The sequence below is a fragment of the Cicer arietinum genome, chromosome 4 (assembly GCF_000331145.2).
Source record: "Cicer arietinum cultivar CDC Frontier isolate Library 1 chromosome 4, Cicar.CDCFrontier_v2.0, whole genome shotgun sequence".
Classification (NCBI taxonomy): Eukaryota; Viridiplantae; Streptophyta; class Magnoliopsida; order Fabales; family Fabaceae; genus Cicer; species Cicer arietinum.
In genome coordinates, this window is record NC_021163.2 from 7,927,347 (window position 1) to 7,947,694 (window position 20,348).

The 20,348-nt window shown below is 27.9% G+C and overlaps 2 protein-coding genes and 1 long non-coding RNA gene across 4 annotated transcripts in view; 2 read left to right on the forward strand and 1 right to left on the reverse strand.

Moving 5' to 3' along the window:
• The window catches only part of LOC101506402 (uncharacterized), a 3,828-nt gene extending 1,631 nt beyond the window's left edge, over window positions 1–2,197 (forward strand). The window contains exons 5-9 of the mRNA XM_004495945.4: window positions 3–140; window positions 259–308; window positions 1,017–1,149; window positions 1,455–1,492; window positions 1,684–2,197. Coding sequence (XP_004496002.1) covers window positions 3–140; window positions 259–308; window positions 1,017–1,149; window positions 1,455–1,492; window positions 1,684–1,780 — 456 coding nt within the window. The 3' untranslated portion in view covers window positions 1,781–2,197. The remainder of the gene's footprint in view (window positions 1–2; window positions 141–258; window positions 309–1,016; window positions 1,150–1,454; window positions 1,493–1,683) is intronic.
• A 5,080-nt stretch (window positions 2,198–7,277) lies between these two features.
• LOC101498162 (uncharacterized) lies at window positions 7,278–8,168 on the forward strand. Of its 2 annotated transcripts, none has more exons than XR_012162788.1 (2): window positions 7,278–7,414; window positions 7,558–8,168. It is a non-coding gene; the product is annotated as an uncharacterized lncRNA (long non-coding RNA). The 2 variants fall into 2 exon arrangements; XR_012162789.1 differs by having other exon boundaries at window positions 7,282–7,410.
• A 2,725-nt stretch (window positions 8,169–10,893) lies between these two features.
• On the reverse strand, window positions 10,894–14,187 carry LOC101506731 (rho GTPase-activating protein 2-like). Its single transcript, XM_004495946.4, has 4 exons — window positions 13,722–14,187; window positions 12,674–12,794; window positions 12,222–12,572; window positions 10,894–11,850 (listed from the first exon to the last, which is right to left on the reverse strand). The coding sequence occupies exons 1-4, from the start codon at window positions 14,045–14,047 to the stop codon at window positions 11,197–11,199; spliced, it is 1,452 nt and encodes a 483-aa protein (XP_004496003.1). The 5' UTR covers window positions 14,048–14,187; the 3' UTR covers window positions 10,894–11,196.
• Between the last annotated feature and the right edge of the window lie 6,161 nt (window positions 14,188–20,348).

Sequence of the window (20,348 nt, forward strand, 5' to 3'; positions counted from 1 at the left end):
AGAGTGGACCAATTTTAGAGCTTCGAAGGACTGTTTCTGAAGAGGGAGTCAAAGCTCTTTGGAAAGGGGTGGGCCCTGCCATGGCCAGAGCAGCTGCATTGACTGCATCCCAGTTGGCCACTTATGATGAAACTAAGCAGGTCAAATTTTAAAGTGTATTTTTGTTCATCTATTCCTCCTCCCCCTAATTTAATTTTGCCTTTACATTCAATTAAATAATTGTTTTTCGAATAATTTTTTTTGCTTCCTCTTATGCAGATTCTAATCAAGTGGACATCTCTTAGAGAAGGATTTCATCTACATCTGATGTATGGCTCTCTTGTCTATTTCCCCTCTCTGCAACTTTCTTAATGCAAACTGAACCAAATTAAATGAAGTATTATTAGAGCCGGACAATTGACCAACATCACGGGCAACAACTTTACAATAGTTAAGAATAATGAAGATTGAAGAATCTTGAAAAATAGAAATTTGCATCACTAATATTTGTTTTATAATTGATTTTTTTGCATAAAATTATATTGAAACTGCAGTGCATTTTTTTTCTTATACAAGTTTGCGAACTAGTTTTGTTCATCTAATTAATTGAAAAATTTATTTTCCACATTGGCACGCTTTAGGTCTATTAGTCGAGGGAGATAAAGGTATATAGTTAGTTTGAGATTAGTCGGGACTGAGAAAGTTAAAGGCAGGCAATGTTATATTAAATAATGCAAAGGAATGAGGGAAATTGAGGCCTTGGGCCAGGGAGGTCCCTGTATCATTGACGTTTTTCTGTTTCAGCGAATTTCTTCCTTGTATGTTCTAATAAAATGCAAAAAGGGGAACCTGAGCTTAACAGTTGGATTTGTTGCCATATGACTAGAAGGTCACAGATTGTAGTTGTTAAATGCTGCCTGCAATAAATTCTCAATGAATCAGACCCTTCCTCGGTCTCTGCATGGCGAAAGCTTTATAGCATCAAATTGTGCTTTCCATTATCTGTTGCAACTAATTGTAGTGTGTACCCTATACAGCTCAAGCACAGTTGCAGGCATACTGAGCACCATCATTACTGCACCCATGGATATGGTTAAAACACGTCTCATGTTGCAACGAGCATCCAAAGGTGGTAGAACATATAAAAATGGATTTCACTGTGCATACCAGGTATTAAATTACTATTGTTTCCTCATCTCCCAATCCTGCAGTTTTTTGTTTGTTTTGTTCTATACCAATCTTTGCTTCTTTACTTTTAAGAGGTTGACTTAAGTTCATAACTTGGTACTGTGCCATATAAGTTTATATTACTTTACTTTCATGGATTCTTTGAGTCTGACTTGGCTTTCCTAATTTTTATTAGCTCATAATCATAATTTAAATGACTTTCATATAACCCAATCATGAAAAAGTGCTACTATATTTTCTTATCTGGCATATTCACTATGATTTGCATTTATCATCTGTGGTTTCAGGTTCTGCTTTCAGAGGGTCCTAGGGCACTTTACAAAGGGTGAGTTTTATGTTTGGCATGCATTTTTACATGAAGCTTGTTTGTTTTACTTCATCCAAAGTTTTAATGATTAATAACTGGAGTTTGGTAAGACCTCTTGAAAATTATTATCAAAAGGGACTTGTCAACAGAAAGCATGCAAAATTTTGTTTGCATATATATTACTTTGTTTATATGATACCTTTTGTCAGAGGCTTCGCTATATTTGCAAGATTAGGACCACAAACCACAATTACATTTATATTATGCGAGGAGCTAAGGAAACTTGCTGGATTGGAAGCAATTTAGTAACAGGAGTCTCCACTATGACAGTGCCTACTACACCGACTGACTATAAGGATTCTTGAATGTTGAATAACTCTTTTTGCAAGCAAGGTTGGGGATTTTTTTATAGATATAATCTACATTCTACAGTGGTTATTTGAAGTATATTCCTCATACAACCACATCACATTTTTTACCTGCAAGTTTGCAACTATGCAAAGAGATTCATCTCCTCAAGCATGTGGTTTATGTGCTTTTTTAATCTTTTAATGGGGATGGTCCTAGCCCTTTTTTAGACTCACAACTACCACCATTCTTTAACTCACAACTACCGCCATTGTATTGTATTATTATTATTTTTACTGCCATCTCTGTATTAAATAGAAAATTAATATTGGTCAACCACCAGAATCAAAAATAGTGGGATGCTTTTGATGTGAAGATGATTTTCTCTTTTTTTTTTCTGAGTAAATGATTTTCTCTCTTAAATAGTGCTTTCCAGCTTCTTATGTAGTTATACATTTTAGCTTCGATACTTATTTTATACTTCATACGTTTCATATTAAGTGTCACTTAAAATTACACATACATTAAAAAAAATTGTTGAGCGTACTAATTTTTATGATAAAATAAGTTTTGTTGACTAAAATATGTTTTTCAATAAAGTGTTAGTGAAATAATTAGGTGGATCGAGACATGATAAATAAGAGAAATTGAGTTGCGACAATTAAAAGGTCATTCTTGATTGTAATTTTGGTAGCAAAAGACTACATCTGCTATTAAATATAACTTTCATTTGAAAAAACTAATGTGACGCTTTTCTTTTCATCAAAGGGAAAGGATAAGGAGTTTCTAAAATTCCACCTAACATCATTATGGCTTGAGTACACCTAACATCCCCTCAACTATCAGTGCATGGCAAAATAATGCTTTCCGCTGATAAATTATACCCCTAGTAATATATGGCTTGAGTACACTGATAATGATGGTGTTCCATTGTGTCTAACATAATCTGAATAATAATGTTTTTAATCTGAATGATTGTGTTTTGTTATTCATCTGAAGTACCAGGACAAAATAACGTCCTAGCGAAACAATGTGGGATTCTTATGTAGCAGCTTGGGACTCTACATTTCCCTTTTTTCATTTCTTAAATTAAAAGCAAAAAAGTTTCAATATGGCTGATTGTTGATCCCACTTGTGAATATATCAGAATCAGCTTTCATTTCCTTTCTATGTATTTATGGCAACCCTTTATTTTATTTTTTGCACGCCATTTAATTCTGTATCATAACCTAATTAATCTACTCAGATCTGTAAAAAATTACGAAAACTAGTTAACTACCCAAAAAAGTTTACATGAGTTCTTGACAACGAAATTCATTTTATTTATAAACTTGCTAAGTTCCTTAAAACTCAACCCATACCACCACACTCAATATGATGCTAAAGCTAGCAGGGTCATTCTCCACCAAAGTTTAATCATACATTTATCCCCACCCCACTTCATATGCTCCGCAATCTCATACATCAAAAAATTTGCACTGGATTTGGTGGGGTGTGCCAGGATATTGTAGGGGACTACCCCTCACGAATCATTGACCGACATACATACTACATTTAAAATATCAGAATCTAAAAATTGGCTCTCCAAGCTACTACTTACTAACATCACTGCAATAGTATTAACGTGAGTTGCAACTCGTTAAAATATCACTGGAAAGCCTATATATGAATTATGTAAACTGCTTAAATACAAAATGAAATAACATTCAAAAGTACCAGTTTAATATAAGATGAGAACTTCAAAAGATATAATTTTGTTAGTAAATTGTAATGGGAAGGTTGCAGTCGAATTTGCAATCATGAAAAGAGTTAATCCCTATTGTGAAGTGAAGGGTATGATTCCAATGGATGCATAGTGAACAAAGACAACTTGACCAGAGTTTAACAAGAAACGTGAAACATTCCAATAATATTTCATTTTCTGCACATCCCATCATTGCAATAACTCTCACCTGCTTCTTTCTTGGTCATAAAAACATTATTTTAACGTGTTAAAAGTAGGGTCGACATTTTTAATTAAATGGTGTTTTGATGTCAACACAGACAAAATATTGTATATTAATTACATTAAAAAATTTATCATTTTTAAATTATTACGAGTGTGAACATATCCATATTAATGACTTATTTAAACATTATTTTGTATGTTGTTTGTCCAATTTGCAACTAAATAACTTTGTGAGTTCTCTACTATTATACTAGATTCGGCATAAATCAATTTTATGTCTAATGTTTATCTCAGTATGTATGCTTCATAAATCCTAATTAAGTTTTTTTATAAGAGTTTATTGAAAGAAAAATTCAAACCCTACGTAAATTAAATATATATCTCATATGAATTTATAATGAAAGATACAATTCACTTTAGTTGATTTTATAAAAAAAGAGTTAATTTGGTGCTATAAAACTTTCTCCCATTATCATGTTAACTGGATGTAACAAACAAACCGTGATAAAAATTCTACCATAGCTCGTGCTTTTTTTTCTTCCAAATCCACTTTCCTAAAGTAGTAATCTTTGATATACACCTATATATTGGTGTACACTCATTTAACACCTTAATAAAATGTTTAATATATAAAAATAATTTATTTATTATTTAAATTTTATTTTTTTTATATTAATCACCACCAATGGTAGAGTGTTAAATGAGTGTATCTCATATATAGTTGTATACCTATCACTATTCTTCCTAAAATCGTGAATTTGCTGTCATTTTCTTCTTAGATGTGCGTTGGAGAAAGAGAAAAAAAAGAGACATGGAGAAAATAACATCAATATATTTAACTTAATGTCTATATTAGTATATATTTTTTGTATATATATCACAATAATTTACGAGGATGATTTCAAAAATAATTTTAGTAAAAATTAAATATTTTTATTGAATTAAATATTGTGATTGAGCCCCAAGATAAAAATAATTTACAAAGACAACATGTATAAACTAAATTCATATCAATATACCCCAAATTTTGTATTCACTTTATATTTCTTTATATATTATCACCTAGCATATCTCTCATTGATAAAATAAAGACTTAATACAGATTTAGACCCTTTATTACATCACATTTGTAATTTTTATCTCTTATATTTTTTCTTTTATTTTGGTCTTCCTATTTTTGATTTTTTTTTTTTTTTTTACATTTGGTCCTCTTACGCAATTTAAATTTTAATTTAGTGATCTGAGTGATGTGGAAAATCAAAGTGATGTAAATTTTAAATTAAATAATAGTATTTAATAATTTTTAAAAAATAAAAAAAATAACTTTTTTACTTTAAAAATAAAATAAAAAATCAATTTTTAAAAATTAATTTTTTGTTTTAAAAATTACAAAATTAATAATTTTTTTTTGTTTAAAAATTTTTGAAAGAAAAAACAAAAAGTAAAAAAAAAATTATTACTTTTCTTTTTCTAAATTACAGATTTTTTTGTGACTTTAAAAAAACGTATTTAAAAGAAATTGATTTTTTTCATAAATTTTTAAAAACTATTAATTATTTATTAACGCGGTGTTATTTATTTAAAAATAAATTTAAATTTTATGTCACCATAATTTTTCACATCATGATATATATATCACTAAAATGATTATCACATCACTAAATTAAAATTCAAATTAAGAAGAAAGACTAAATATCAATAATTTTGAAAATCGAGGATCAAAGCGGCGGAAAAAAATTAAGAGACAAAAATTGCAAATTTGGTAGAAAAATTGAAGACCACTCGAAATATACATATATTAAATGTAGAAAAATATCTTATATGTTTATAATGGAATAAAATTGTTATTAATTAAGGCATAAATGATGTAATTTTTGGTACATAAAAAGAAAAATTAAATGTAATTCAACATTAAATATTTTACACTATATCAAGATGGTGTTGAACAAGTAATAAATACTTTGATTTTAATTAATTGAATGAATTTCAATTTTGTTAGTTTACATGGAAAGAAAGAAAAATCTATTGGGATCCATGTCAACAAGTAAAGTAGTAATAAAGAAAGATCAATCTCTGCAGTTGTTCCCATTAATAACTTACCTAAAATATATTTAGCACTATATATTAAACTTTATAATATAATACTAAATAATAGAAAGAGATTAATAACTTTATAAAGTTATTTTACATAAACAATCAATTATATTTTTTCAATATAATTAAATTTGTTAAAAGTTGATATCATTTTTATATATTTACTGTTAAAGAGAGAATTAATTAATATTTTTATTATAATATTTATGTTAATATCAAAAAAATATGTAAATTAATTAAAGCTATGCTGGTAAAAAAATAAATAATGCAATTCAAAATTCAAAGATAGTTTTAAAAAGAGATATGAATTTTTTTAAAAAACGTCTTTATATTTAAGGACAAATATAATATATTTTTAACTTTTATAAAATATTACATTCTTTATTTTAGTGATATTTAATATTAAGGTGACCATTATAATTTTAAAAAAACTACGACTTATAACTTTACAAATTTACAATAATTCACCGCAATAATAAAAATATTGTAATATCAAACATTCCCTTGATTCCTACTACTATATATAAAATTCTAACCACCAAAATTTAGTGTTTAGCTTATTCCGCTTCCACTACGTTTTATGGTAGATGATGTTTAATTCAAACACGGCAAGCTACTTTAGTATTGTGGTAGATGATGTTAGATAAGACAACACATACCCTTCACCTATGAAGCCTTGTATTAATATGTATCTGGTACATACCGAAATAGAAATATAAAAGGTGAAATAATTTTGTTAGATATCAATAAAGATATTCATCATTCACTTTAACAATTATAATACGAAGAATTAGAATTTGAAATTATGTTTTTTTTATGGATAAAACAATCAAGATATTTTTTAATTGTTAACTATTAAATAAAATTAATATTTATTTAAATTCTTTTAATAATATTTTATTGATATCCTAAAACATAAATTAAAATATTAATAAAAATTATGATTCATTATAATTATATATTTATGAAGAATAATTAATGTATTTTTTTTATAAATATTGTATATTTATATAACTTTTTGAATAACTTTTTTACTATTATATATAAACATATATAGTATATCTTAAATTTTAAAAATTTCACGTAGTTATTTATATTTAAATATATTAGAATATCGCTCTAGATATGTATTCTTCTTACCATTTAACGGCAGCAAGCAAGCAAACAAAATAAGGTAAATACAACCATAACAACCCATTTTAGAAATATTATATTGAATTATGGAATAAGTTTTACCCCAACACAAATGAAGTTAAATCACGCAACAACATTAATTGATATAGATAAAGATAAGGGTGGAAAAATAGAATCCATTGACGTTAGATGAATTTCCACTTCAGTGGCTATCATATTTTCTTCTAGATGGATGGAATATAACTGTTGGCTAGTACATGCATTAGTATTTAGTAGTTACCATGTTTCTAGAAAACCATACCAACAACTTTACTCATCATATATATATATAAATAATCGAATTTAATAATAAGTAATAAGTAGTAACAATGAGTCCAATTTGGAGGAGGCTATAATAGCGTGGAAAACATTGGTCGGTTCGTGTCCCCAAAAATGTTAAACAATATAATACAATATATAGATAGATAGACCCCACGTTTATTATGCTTCCCTATTAAATTTTGTTTTGAGTTTATTAATTAATAGTTGTTGTGTTGAAGAGTTGTTTTATTATTTGTAGGATATATCCTAACACATCAAACACAGATCGATGGATAGGAAAAAGAATGATTTATTATGTTACATTAATTTTGAAGAAAGTGGCGACTCTGATGAAGTTGATATGGATAGATCAGTGAATGATGATGATGATGATAATGACGATGCTCTGTCTTGCAGCTACGACGGATCTGATCATATTAATGATGCTGATTTGATGAATGATGAGAAGAAATCTGTTAATTATGGAAGATCGTATTGTGAAGAAGATGAAGAAGAGAATGAGATAGAACAACAGAAATCGTATGTATCTTATGATTCAGGACATGAGTCGATGGATGAGATGGAAAAGAATAGGCAGTTCTGGGAAGCTTGCTTGGCATCTTAATTAGCCTTCTCTCCTCTATCCCTAGATCACTCACTTTTCCTGTTCACCATTTTCTTTTTAATAGTAAAACACAATTTCAGTTGATAACAATATTGATATTTACTGTTGAGTTAGAGAAAACTTTTAATTAGTTTATTTTAGTTTAGAAAAACTTAAATAAATTAAAATCAAATAAATTAAATTTTTGTTTGTGCCACACTCGTCTTATTTTATTATCAATTTATTGAATGGTATATTGTTGTATCGTCTCTATGAATTAGTTTCATTGTTTATTTATTGTTTAATTCATGTGAATTCTTTTCTTCTTTATTTGAATAACAGATGATTTATACTTAATTTTTAAGTCTAAAATCACTAATTTATTTATGCATATATTTAATTTTGTTTTATTTGTGATTTTACCGTCTTAGTGTAATATTATTTTGTTTGTCATTTTGGTGTGTTGTTGTTTTAGTTTTCCGTCTTGGTGTGATATTCATTTGGATTACACTAATAGATTAGTTTTAATCTAATATAAATTCAATCAATAATGTTGGTGTACTCTATCAAATCTGAATAATATTTTAAACATTTCAATTTTGTCATAGTAAGTTTTTATTATTTGTTAACATTTTATCGTTTTATACAATTAATATAAGTAATAAGAATTTGTGCATATTTATCATATTTAATATCAATAATTTTGAATTTGTAGGATATGTTTTACTTTTTTTAATCTATTTAAAGGAATAAATATCATGTTGTGAGTTTATTGTTATCCAAAAAATTTATTTTTATTTTCTTCAGTTTATCATTTCGTTTAAACGTTATACAAGAGTCACATGTTAATACTAAACGTTATACAAGGAAAAACGCGGGTACCCAACCAATTAGCCAAGAGAAACATGTAAGAGGAATATACTTAAGATAAATTTTAGGCTGCCTTCTAATAATTTTCTAATGATTATGGGTAATTTACCGATGATATGTGTTATGAAACATAAGTAAGAGGAATATAAGCGTGTATTTCATTATTGAACCCAAGATTTCAAAGCCAAAGTTGTACCATATAATCAAACAAAACTTTATTACATGTCAATTATAAATATACAATCAACTTAAATAATAATCAATTGTATATGAAGTTAATTCATACATTTTCTTTTCAATTTTAAAAATATAAATAATTTTTATATTTTGATTTTTCAAGACATATAAATAAATTTATTATAATATATTTGAAGTATGAATTTTATTTGTCTCTATTTTTTAAAAGAACTTAAATATTTATCGGGTCAACATTCATACAATTCAATTAGTGATTCCATTAACTCGACCAATTATCCACTAACCTAGTATTTTGACTTAATCGATCGATAATTTTTTTTTTCAAATACTGATCGGAACTAAAAAGAGCATTAATGGTAAAAAAGGATAATTCAAATTCATTCACGATTAAAAAATTAATATAAAATATAATTATTTTATTATATTTTATTTAAAAGTCAAGAAAAACCAAAATATAATAAATTAAAATTCAATATAAGCTAATTGAACTAATTGTGATTTAGAAATTATAATTTCAATCAATCAATGATTAAATATAATATTATGATACAAAAAATTACTTGAAAATTATAATTTTAATAATTCAACAGTTCAATCTAACTTGTTAACTAATAATGACTTACGAAAATATAAATTTTGATTATTCAACCGAACAAATTAACCAAATTATATTGACTATGATTTGTAAATCCAAATTTCGTTGATCAAACTGTTCAATCTTAACGAATTAGACTAACTATGACTTAAAATTTTTAATTTCAATGATCGAGGTCTATAGTGTTAACTAATTAGACTAACAATGACTATCAAATTCAAATTTCAATGATCCAATAATTCAATCTAACCTAATTAGTCTAACTATAACTTAAAAATTATAATTTTGTTGATTTATAAGTTCTTTGTTATCTAATTAGACTAATTAAAAAGAGATGCCAATGGTTCTTTCAAAAACACATGTCTAAACTGAAAGTTGTTGGGCAGCGTCGAATCAAGTTATTTTGGTTCAAAATGTGGTTATAAACTTATTGACATAAACACCCCCAAAAAAAAAAAACTTGATGTAATGTGTTGCACTTTTCTGGGTCAATAAACTATAGTAGAAACAGACAGGCCTAATGGCGTTTGCACAAATGGGCCTAAAGAGCTGTCCGAAAGCCTAGCCTATTAACTGTGGAGTCCGTTAGAAGTCAACAACAAGTAGCTTTGACTTGTGTTGAATCCGCAAGTACAAACAAATTTATCTAAATAAACAGATATAAGTCTAAACTTAATCTAAGCTCCTTAAAAACAAAGACAGTTTATTTAGCTAATTTGGACGTTATTACCCAAGAAGTAGCTTTAGTGGTAACAATTGGACCATATACGCTTGACCACCAATATCCAACATGTAGCTTAGCAGTAAGAATTGGAACACCAAATAAGTTCTATGTATAAAGTTCAAAGTTCAATTATAACTACTAAAATTTCCGCTTCTAATAAATTAACTACTAACATTTTACGTACAAAAAAGTGATGCAGGTTATGAGATCGAACTTTGTCTTTTAGAGTTATAAAGCTAAACAATCACCATTACACTAACATCCCCGAGGCAACTAACATTTTAATTTGGTACTTGTTGATGAGATGTTTCAAAGGAGTGCCCTAGTGATGCAGGTTATGACACCAAAAGTGTCTTATGTAAGAGGTCGTAAGTTCAATTCAATATCTGTTACTCACTTTTTTCTTCCACGACAAATTAACGACTAATATTTACTTAAAAAACAAGCACTTGGCCATGGGATCGAACTTTATTTAGACCTTCAAGTTACAAAACTAAGAATCACCATTGCAGTAACATCAGCGGAATTATAGTTGAAAGACACAACTGAGATATTTTGGTGGTGAAAATATGGAACCAATCAAATTATGATCATAAACAAGATAAATAGAAAATATCATCTTCATGCTAAATAAATCAATCTCCCTATTGCTTACAACTTTCACCTACCTCAAATTTGAAAATGTGGCCACTCCTAAGCCAATAGCTAACCCCATTTGTCATGGTTAGAGTTGTTCGGTACACAAACATACACAGAACCAGATCAAATTCAGCCCTAAACTGAACATAATCTGCCCCCAATAATAAGCAAAACAGTTCCTACTTCATGTACCAACAATTTACACAAGCTTGTACAGACAAAATCTGAAACAAGGTACTTAAAAACTACCGAAAAAGAAAACCAGTTCTTAGCTGGATGCAAGCAGCGACACCGGCGAAACAGAATCTGTAAATTTATCAATCATCTCCACTTCTTCGGTGTCTCTCCATCCTTGTAATGGAATAGCTGTGTCCGCTTTTAACTTTTCTCTATCGGAACTCAAGCAGAAATTTGCACTTTTGCTATCAGTGATCAATACATCAGGTTCCACATTATAGCCACAGCAACTTTTGGAGTTTGGATATTCTTGCAAATAATCTGCAGGTTCTTCTGGTAATTCTTTGGGGGTGCTGTCATCCAACTGTTTTAAGAAGCATTCTTCTATCTCGCTCAGAGATTCAGCCTCCAATTCTTCTTTGCTGCTATTTCGGTAATGAGTGTGATTGTCAAAATCTGATTTTGTCCTTCTCAATTCACCGCTTGCGTTCATTTCACGTTGACTGTCGTATTCATCCTCAGAATGATATGATGAGCGAATCGACATGGGTGAATAGCCAATAGTTTCTGTTTCCCGCTGACTGTCGTATTCATCCTCTGACTGGCGACATGATGAGCGAAAGGACATTGGTGAATATCCACCTGTTGCAGTTTCTTCACGTTCCCTAAGGGTTTTCATTATCAATGTCTTGAGCAAGTTCATCACTTGAACCGCGTGCATTAGAGCAGTTAGAGGATCGGACATCTGTTTCAAGAGACACATAAGAACATGAATTGAAAGTACAATAGACAATTTCTCAATATACAATGTTCTTAAGTCCCATTTACTGTTATAAAATATTGTGTTTTCATTAACTACAATGTGTTTTCATTTTACTTTGATGAGGGACTCTTGAACTGAATCATTGTTATGGAGAGAATATGAAATGTTAATTAATGACGATGCATTTCTGGAAATAATGATAATATTTTCAAAATTTTAATTGTTTCTAGAAATGTAGATGATTATTTACTCTCTGAAGTGAACAATTGTCTACATTTCTAGACAATCACAAGTTTTAGTAAATGAAAACAGAAAATATTTTTTGCATTCTCACAAAGGGTACGCATGCTTACCTGAGTCATGTTTGGAGCAAAAACCATCGCAATATTTCTTGCATTCATTTTGTTATGCTCCTCCTCTTGGACAACATCAGCCATGAGATCAATGGCCCAACTTAGTAAGGCAGACTCAGTTGGTTTTAGCTGCTTCACAAGCTCAATAGATTCTTCTTCTGTGTTGCACTGAAGAACTTGTTCAGGGGAAAGTCCATCCAGCACTCCGGAAGGAAGCTCTCGGAACCATGCTTTTATTAGTCCCGCCAAGCAGTGGACATCAATGTCATCAGGCACAATACCACAATTCAACTGGTTCCTCACATGCTCCTCTTTACTATTTTCTGGGTTTATACGAAATATACCTTCAGCCTGAAATTTTCATTAAAATGAGATAACAAATTAGCCTGAAACGGTTGCAAGCAATACTGCAATAATGTTAAGAATGACAATATATATCATACACTCAGTACCTTCAATCCTCCCTGAGAATATAAACGGTCCTGCATTAGCATGAGAATAGTGGGGACACTGTTTCCTTTTGAATCATAAGTACACTGCATAGATTCTGCTGAGACGCCAAACACACTTACACTGCAATGCAAGCATCGTTCACAACAAATTGCAAGTCAAAACAATGCAACAAACACACATCAAGACAAAAATGTGCTAGATGATGTTCACAAAACACTAAAATAAAGGCTGCAATTAAGCTTTTGAAAAAATGCCATAGCATCAAATATCTAATAAGAAACTGTAAATAATATAGAACAGTTCATGCTTCAACAAATTTTGATCAAGGAATTCTGATGTAAACGTATTTGAAAGAACCTTAACCTCATTCATGTGCTACCCAAGCATACAATCCATGTGCACCAAACCTCAGACAAAACTAGGGGTTGTTTACTTTGTGAAAACATTTTTGTTTTCATTCTTTTAAAATATATTTATTTTAGGGTTATTTTAATTTGCTAATAAGTTGCAAAATGTTTGAAGTGAACCATTGTAATGGAGATAATATAAAATGCTAGTTATGGATGATGTATTTCTGAAAACTATTCTTTTGGCAAACAGATCTTTTGGCATTTTCATTGGTTTCTCAAAATGCAGACAACTGTTAACTCTAATAGTCTATTATCTCCTTGTAAGTAAGTAAAAATAAGAAACAAAAATTTTAGAAAGAAAAAAATAGAAAATATTTTCAGAAAGTAAATGCCTCTAACATTTTCCATTTTGCAAATACTCCTATATATCTAGGCCAATAGTCTACAAGATCAGAACAACATTACAAAGGAATTTCATTTCATATTGTACAAATCTATAGTTCTAGCATTATCTGGACTACACAAAAACCTGTTTGAAGTTATGTGTTTCCACTTCACACATAGAAACAGACCCATCAAGACCAAAAGATGTTCCCACCCAAAAAAAATTAAATTTTTTTTAGACCAATTTGAAATCAAACAAAACCAAGAAAGTTCGCACAAAAAAAAAAGAGTAAAAAGTAAAGTAAAAATTTACCTAGCACTGGGAACACGACCAGGGATCTGAACCTCGAACTCAACAGGGAGACCGAGAAAGCCATTGAAGCGATCGAAGGTAACATGAGTAATATGCTGAACGTCGGTTGGCCATCCGATCTCCATGTCGATGTGATGAACGGTGGAGATGACTTCATCAGGTCGATCTACTCTGCATGCTACCATAGATTTTCTGAGTGCTGCTAAGAGTAACGCTACAAGTGAAAGTTGGTTCTGTTGTTCTTCTTCAGGTGTTGGGGTTGGTCTTGTTCTTTTGGGTCCTCCACCGCAACCACCGCCTCTGGTTACCATTACCAGACCAGTCATTCTTCTCTCTCTCTATTTGAGAAGGAAGGACAGTGTGTTTTAAATTTGAGAGAGAAGTTGGAAGAGTGCGTTAGTTAATGTGTTTTGTTGGCTTGCATTCAATTTTCTCTCTACTACTCAGAACTAAGCTTTTTCTATTCTTTTTTAAATAACGGAGGATTTTGTTTCAACTTCTAATTTCAAACGGCCACTCCTTTCAAATTCTCTCTCCTTCTTATTTTAACCTCCGTTTTTACGTTAATTACCATTCACTGCCACTCCACTTTAACTCCTCTTTGTTTTTATGTTTGGAGTTCCTGTCATCACTAGTTTTTTAATACTTACTCAATTAAATATATTAATTTTTGTTGATTAAGTGAAAATTTAATTATTTCTTATAAAAATTATGAGAAATAATAGTAATTTTTATAATAAATTAAAATTAAGAGATTAAGTTGGGTTATTGATTTAGGTGTATTCTTTTTAAAAAATGGAAATTCTTTTATTTGAGGTCAAGACTAAACAATGCATTCAGCATTTATGTGACTGAAATATAGTCCGTTAAACGTATTTAAATTGTTTAATTAAAATGGTCTGTTTATATTTAAAATTTAAAAATAATTAAAATTTTAAATAAAAATCAAATATACTAACTGTGTTACTTTCAATGAGTAAATTCATATTCTTCTATTTCAAGTAGTAGGTACTAGTATGTACCTACTAGTACTAGTATAGTATAATTTTTATTTTTATTTTGCAACAATACAGTTTCAAGAATATTAATGATTGTTTAGTAAAAAAGAAATGAACTATTGTTGTTATAATAAAAAATATTTATGATTGTTTTTATTTCCTAAAATAAAGTGTTAGCTTGCTTCCTAAAACACTCTCTTCAATTATGAAGAGTACTATTATCCGATACATTCATTGAAAGAAGGCTGGTTTTATAACAAATTCTCTAGCAGTACCTTTCCGATGAATGAGAAAACAAGTCCAAACCCATAAAACACTTTAACAAACCCATAAATTCATGAAAAAAAACCTTCAGACATCAAAACAAGAAAAACTCAAATTCTTTTTAAGAATATCTGAAAAAATCTTCAACATAAATTAATGAAAAATAAAATATGGAAAAAAATGAGTTCATGCTTCTTTATTGAACCTTATATTTTTACAAAGTATTTTAGATTCAATAATGAAGAAGAAATATTAGTGATGCTCGAAACAACAAAAATAACAAGAAAAACATAATGATGGTTCCAAATCAGCAGCTTTGTTTGATTTTACAATTTTGTTTATCAGCCGTGGAGGAAGAAGGAGGAGGAAGAGGTACAGTGAATTAAAGCTCCAATTGTGACTTTTGTACGAGCGACTCAAACAACCTAGTCATGAGTCTAAGGTTACAAGTAGATTCATTTTAACGTTTTTTTTTATTCATGAAATTGACGGAAAATATCGAAGTGGCTAGCTAACTTAATCATAGTTAATGGAACAAAAATTAACTAAGTGGTTGAAATGAAACCTGAAACAAAAAAATATATAAAAAATTTTAAGTCAATGTTTTATATCACCAATGGAACATAATTTTTTTTATACTTTTTAATCAATTTTTTATATAACTAAGAGGTTGAAATTGAACATAATCATCGTGAATTTTTTAGTTGACATTTTATAGATTTTAACATCATGATAATTGATAAATTTTGTTACTTTGGATAGAAATATTTTCTTTTTTGTAATATTTTAAATAATTTATCATCTCATTTTATCAATTTAAATTTTAAAATAATAGATAAATAAGAACAATTTTTTGTACATACAACAATTAAAAAGAAACAAATCGGATAATATACTAGTATTTTCTCTTCTCACTATTATGATAATAAAACAATACTTTCTTAGAGATTACAATATTTAGCTAAGTACAATTAATTACTTCATTGTGTTATAATGAGTTTCACTTTTTAAAAATAAATTGTTTCAAAATAAATGTCATTTTTAATTTTTAATTTTTAATATAACTTTAATAATATTTTGTAATGCAGTATTCTTCCATTATTACAATATACACAATTTTCAAAATATTGTTGTATTTTACATTAATAATTATAAAAATTATATCAATAATTAATATGAGTAATGTGCTAAAATAATTTTTTTTAATTATTGTATTTTTTTAATATATATAAAAAAAATTTAAATGATATTTATCGTAAAACGTAAGAAATATATAAATTTCATATAAAATATAAGTCAATTTAGTAAGTTATTTTTTATTTTTTTAATATCAAACACTTGATTATACATATTAAATATTTTTAAATTAAATAAATGCTTGAGAATATTAGTATTAACAGTTCAAAAGTAAATTATTTACTTTTAGTGACTGAGATTTGGATTTCTTTTTCACTTGAGAGAGACCACAATTAACCTTATCTCTTGAAATTAATTTGTCTCCATCCATTATATAAAGTCTCAGGTGGTGTAAAAAATGAGCCAAAAAAGTTCCACAAATCAAACTCAATTGACTGATAGTATAGAATAAGATAAAAAATAGTGATTGTGTAGAATATTGGATTCTTAACAAAATTGAAGTCCTAAATAACTTAAGCCTAATCCAATCAAACCTAACATTTGTTGGCTCGACTTAGACCGACCAACAATAGATTAGGCCAACACACCACGAAAGTAGTAACAGTTTAATTTTCTTTAAAAAGTAGTATATTGGATTCAAATCTTATGGATGGAGAAAATGAGTGATGCGATTGATTTGCTCCTTAACTTAGTCCATTTTCTTGGACTCATATTCCGTATTATTCAAAGTCAAAAACAATTATTGAATACTAATTATATGAAAAATGGCTTTAATATATGACTATGAAATGTAAGTATATAATCATATCTCATTATGAAGTTATTTTAGTATGGAATTAATTCATTTATAGATTTGAGATAAGTTTAATAAGATTTATTTATGAGTTTATAGTTTATAATGTTTTTTTATTAATCAATTTATACACGTCCGAATTATTTAGATTGAAGATGAGAGAAAAAACACCCGACTTATTTTGTCACCTTTCCGACTTATTTTGTCATCTTTTATGGGCCTTATTTGTTGAAATTGAAAAGCTCGATAATAGAACATGTAGCTAGAACTGTCAATTTGACAAACTCCCTAATTATTGGCCTCAACCCACATGTTGGAAGGGCAAAAAAAATTTATAATTTAAAAAGCCCCAAAAAAGAAAGCTTAAACCCCCTAAAATTTTGTGGACTTAGTGGGCCTATAGGCCAACATTTTCAAAAAAAAGTTGATTTTTTTTTTATTTTTAAATTTTGACAATTTTTTTCGAGAAATAATTTTTTCGATTTTTTCACCGATAAAAAAAATGTCGATTTTTTTTTAAAAATTTTTTATTCGAGAAAAAAAATCAATTTATTTATTTATTTTTCTTACAAATTTTTTTGAGAAAAATAATATATTTTAATTTTTTTTGATATTTTTTTGAAAAAAATAAATTTTGAAAATTTTTTAAGAAAAAATTTCAAAATTATTAAAATATTGGAGCCTATAAATCTCCTGAGCCCCCTCTCTTAAGCCCCATGAAATAATAGACCGAAATTTTAAGAAAATTATTTTAATAAAGACATAATATTAAGAGTTTAATAAAAAAAATTAAAAGACATAACAGTTGAGATTTTTTGACAACTCTACATATAACCTCTATTTCAGTGGTGTAGTAGTACTAATGCTAATTGCCAATTTCCAAGAAATTAAAGAGGGACATACTTGCTTGGTAGTGGAATTCGAATTTTTTCAAAGACGTTGCATAAAGTTAGTTTTGATACTCAACATTTCATATTTAAAGTAGAGATTATTGTTTATTGGCGCATATCAATGATGATACCTTTCTCTCTTTATTTTTTTTTTCAATGATGGCCCTTTTCTTTTACTAATGTTCATCTACTTATTTTGTTGGGGACAACTTTTGTATTTCCAACAACTATATATGGGACCTTTTTATGTGATTCGCGTGATTGAAGGACGTGAAGTGTGATTTGTTGGATATTACACTCTCGTTGGTTTACCAAAACTTTGTCCTAGCTATTTGGATCCTATGCAAGTTGAAGCATCTTGTCTTCTTTTGAACGGCTAAGATTATGTCTTTTTTCATACTCATTCATCTCTACGACCCATCTTGCATTGAAAGAGACAAATATTGGAATTATATTATTCTCTATGCATGTGAATCACCACCAAGCAATTTCAAACGTGTGAAGTTTGTTGAGCCACTATATATTTTAGTTAGTATTTATTTGTCTTTAGCCAACAAAAGCATACAAAAATATAGATGAGAATTCTAATCTATGAGAAGTATTTTCAGTAAGATTAGATATATCAAATTTTTTTATTCATTTTATATTTAAGGAGATATAAAGTATTATATTTTAAATGATCAACAAATGACACTAGGTATGAAACTAGGAATATATTTTAGAAATTAATATTTTTGAAATGGTTAGATTATTTACGATAACCATTTTGTTATTTCTTGAAATAACTAAAAACACTTGCTGGTTTAACCCGTTTTATTTTAAGTGGATGCTCCAAAAAGAAATGATGTAATTTAAGTGAAGTATTGAACAATTCATAGACGACAAAGGTTATTGTCAAAAAAATTTAACGCTAGCAACTATATTCTCGAAGTTGAATTTATATTCAAACTTCGAGTTCACGTGTTTGTTATCTCGAATATTATAAGTCAGTTACTACTATTTAAACTATATAGAATAGATTTAATTTTTATCTGAATTTTATATAACGATCTTTTTTAAGATAAGTAAGTTACGTTTATTTTTATGTACTTCAAAAACAAAAACAATTGATGAGGAGTAAATTGTGAGACTGGGATCCTCATCCAAAAGCAAACACAACTGTTACACAAATTCTTTAGATCCATATCATAACTTAAGAGGAGAGTAATTAAGGACTTTGAAAAATAAAAAAAATTGAAATGATAGTTCTTGAATAATACAAAAACACTTGATACAGAGGAACTCAAATAATGTGTATGACGATAGTTTTGGAGGGCTTAAAGAATTATTTAAACAAAATCTTTTCATTTTTTTAAAATGCTTGCAAAATTAAAATCATACTGATAATAAACATTCTCTTTTTATTCTCTATAAAAACATTTTCTTAAATAAGGTGATATATTTCTCTCACTCTTCCCTCTTCCCCACACTCAAAATCCTCTCTCTTTAAAACTTCAAAACAAAGTCTAACAGTATTTTTCTAAAAAATATTTAATAATTTACTTTAAAAATACATTATTTTTAAAAATAAATTCTAAAAATTAAATTAAATTTAAAAAATTTAATAATAAATGTAACACTCAATATCGTAAGACTTTTTTTTATCAACTGAATTGTAAGACTCACACACTAAAAAATATTTAATAATTTATGCTAAAAATTCATTATTTTAAATTTTTAATTTAATTTAAAAAAACTTAATAATAAATGTAATAGATTCTTTTTTATCAACTGTACCTTAAGACTCAAATACTAATAAACTGTAAAAGAAAGTTTTAATTGTAATATTAGTCCATCTATTTTCACCAATTTGTGGAATTGGTTTTTGTTTCAAAATTTGACAATTTTAGTTATTTTTTATAATTTTTTAACTAAAAAAATAGTAAATTGACATTTTAAGTGACATGACTTATGAATAGATGACGTTAAATGATGAATATCCAATAAATTACAATAAAATCTTTTACAAACATGCATTTGAAATTATATAATTATTTATTTTTATAATTTAATTAAAAATATAAACATAATTAATGCATCTAAATGATTATAATACATAATGAGATTGTATATTATATTATTTTAACTATGTCACATCACTATATTTTAGTGAAAAAATATGATGGAGCGACCCAAAAAATGACAAATTTTAAAGTAGATGGAACAATTCTGTAATATGGTAAAAAAATAGAGGAAACAATTATGTTTTGAAATATTTGAAAAAAAAAAAATTCAGAACACAAATTTTGAATTTTTAAAAACACAATTGTATTTTAGAAAACATTTTTCAAATTTCTTGGAGCATAATTTTCAGAAACACATTTGTTGTGAGAATTTTTTTTTATAATTTTTCAGAGTCAAAGTTGAATTTGGATAGAAAAAAAAATATATTTTTTGAAAAAAACAATAAAAGGTCAAAATGAATAGTTTATATGGAAGTAAGAGTTTCTCGACTCTTCTATTACTACAACTAGAACTGTCAATTTCACAAGTTTATTAATTATGG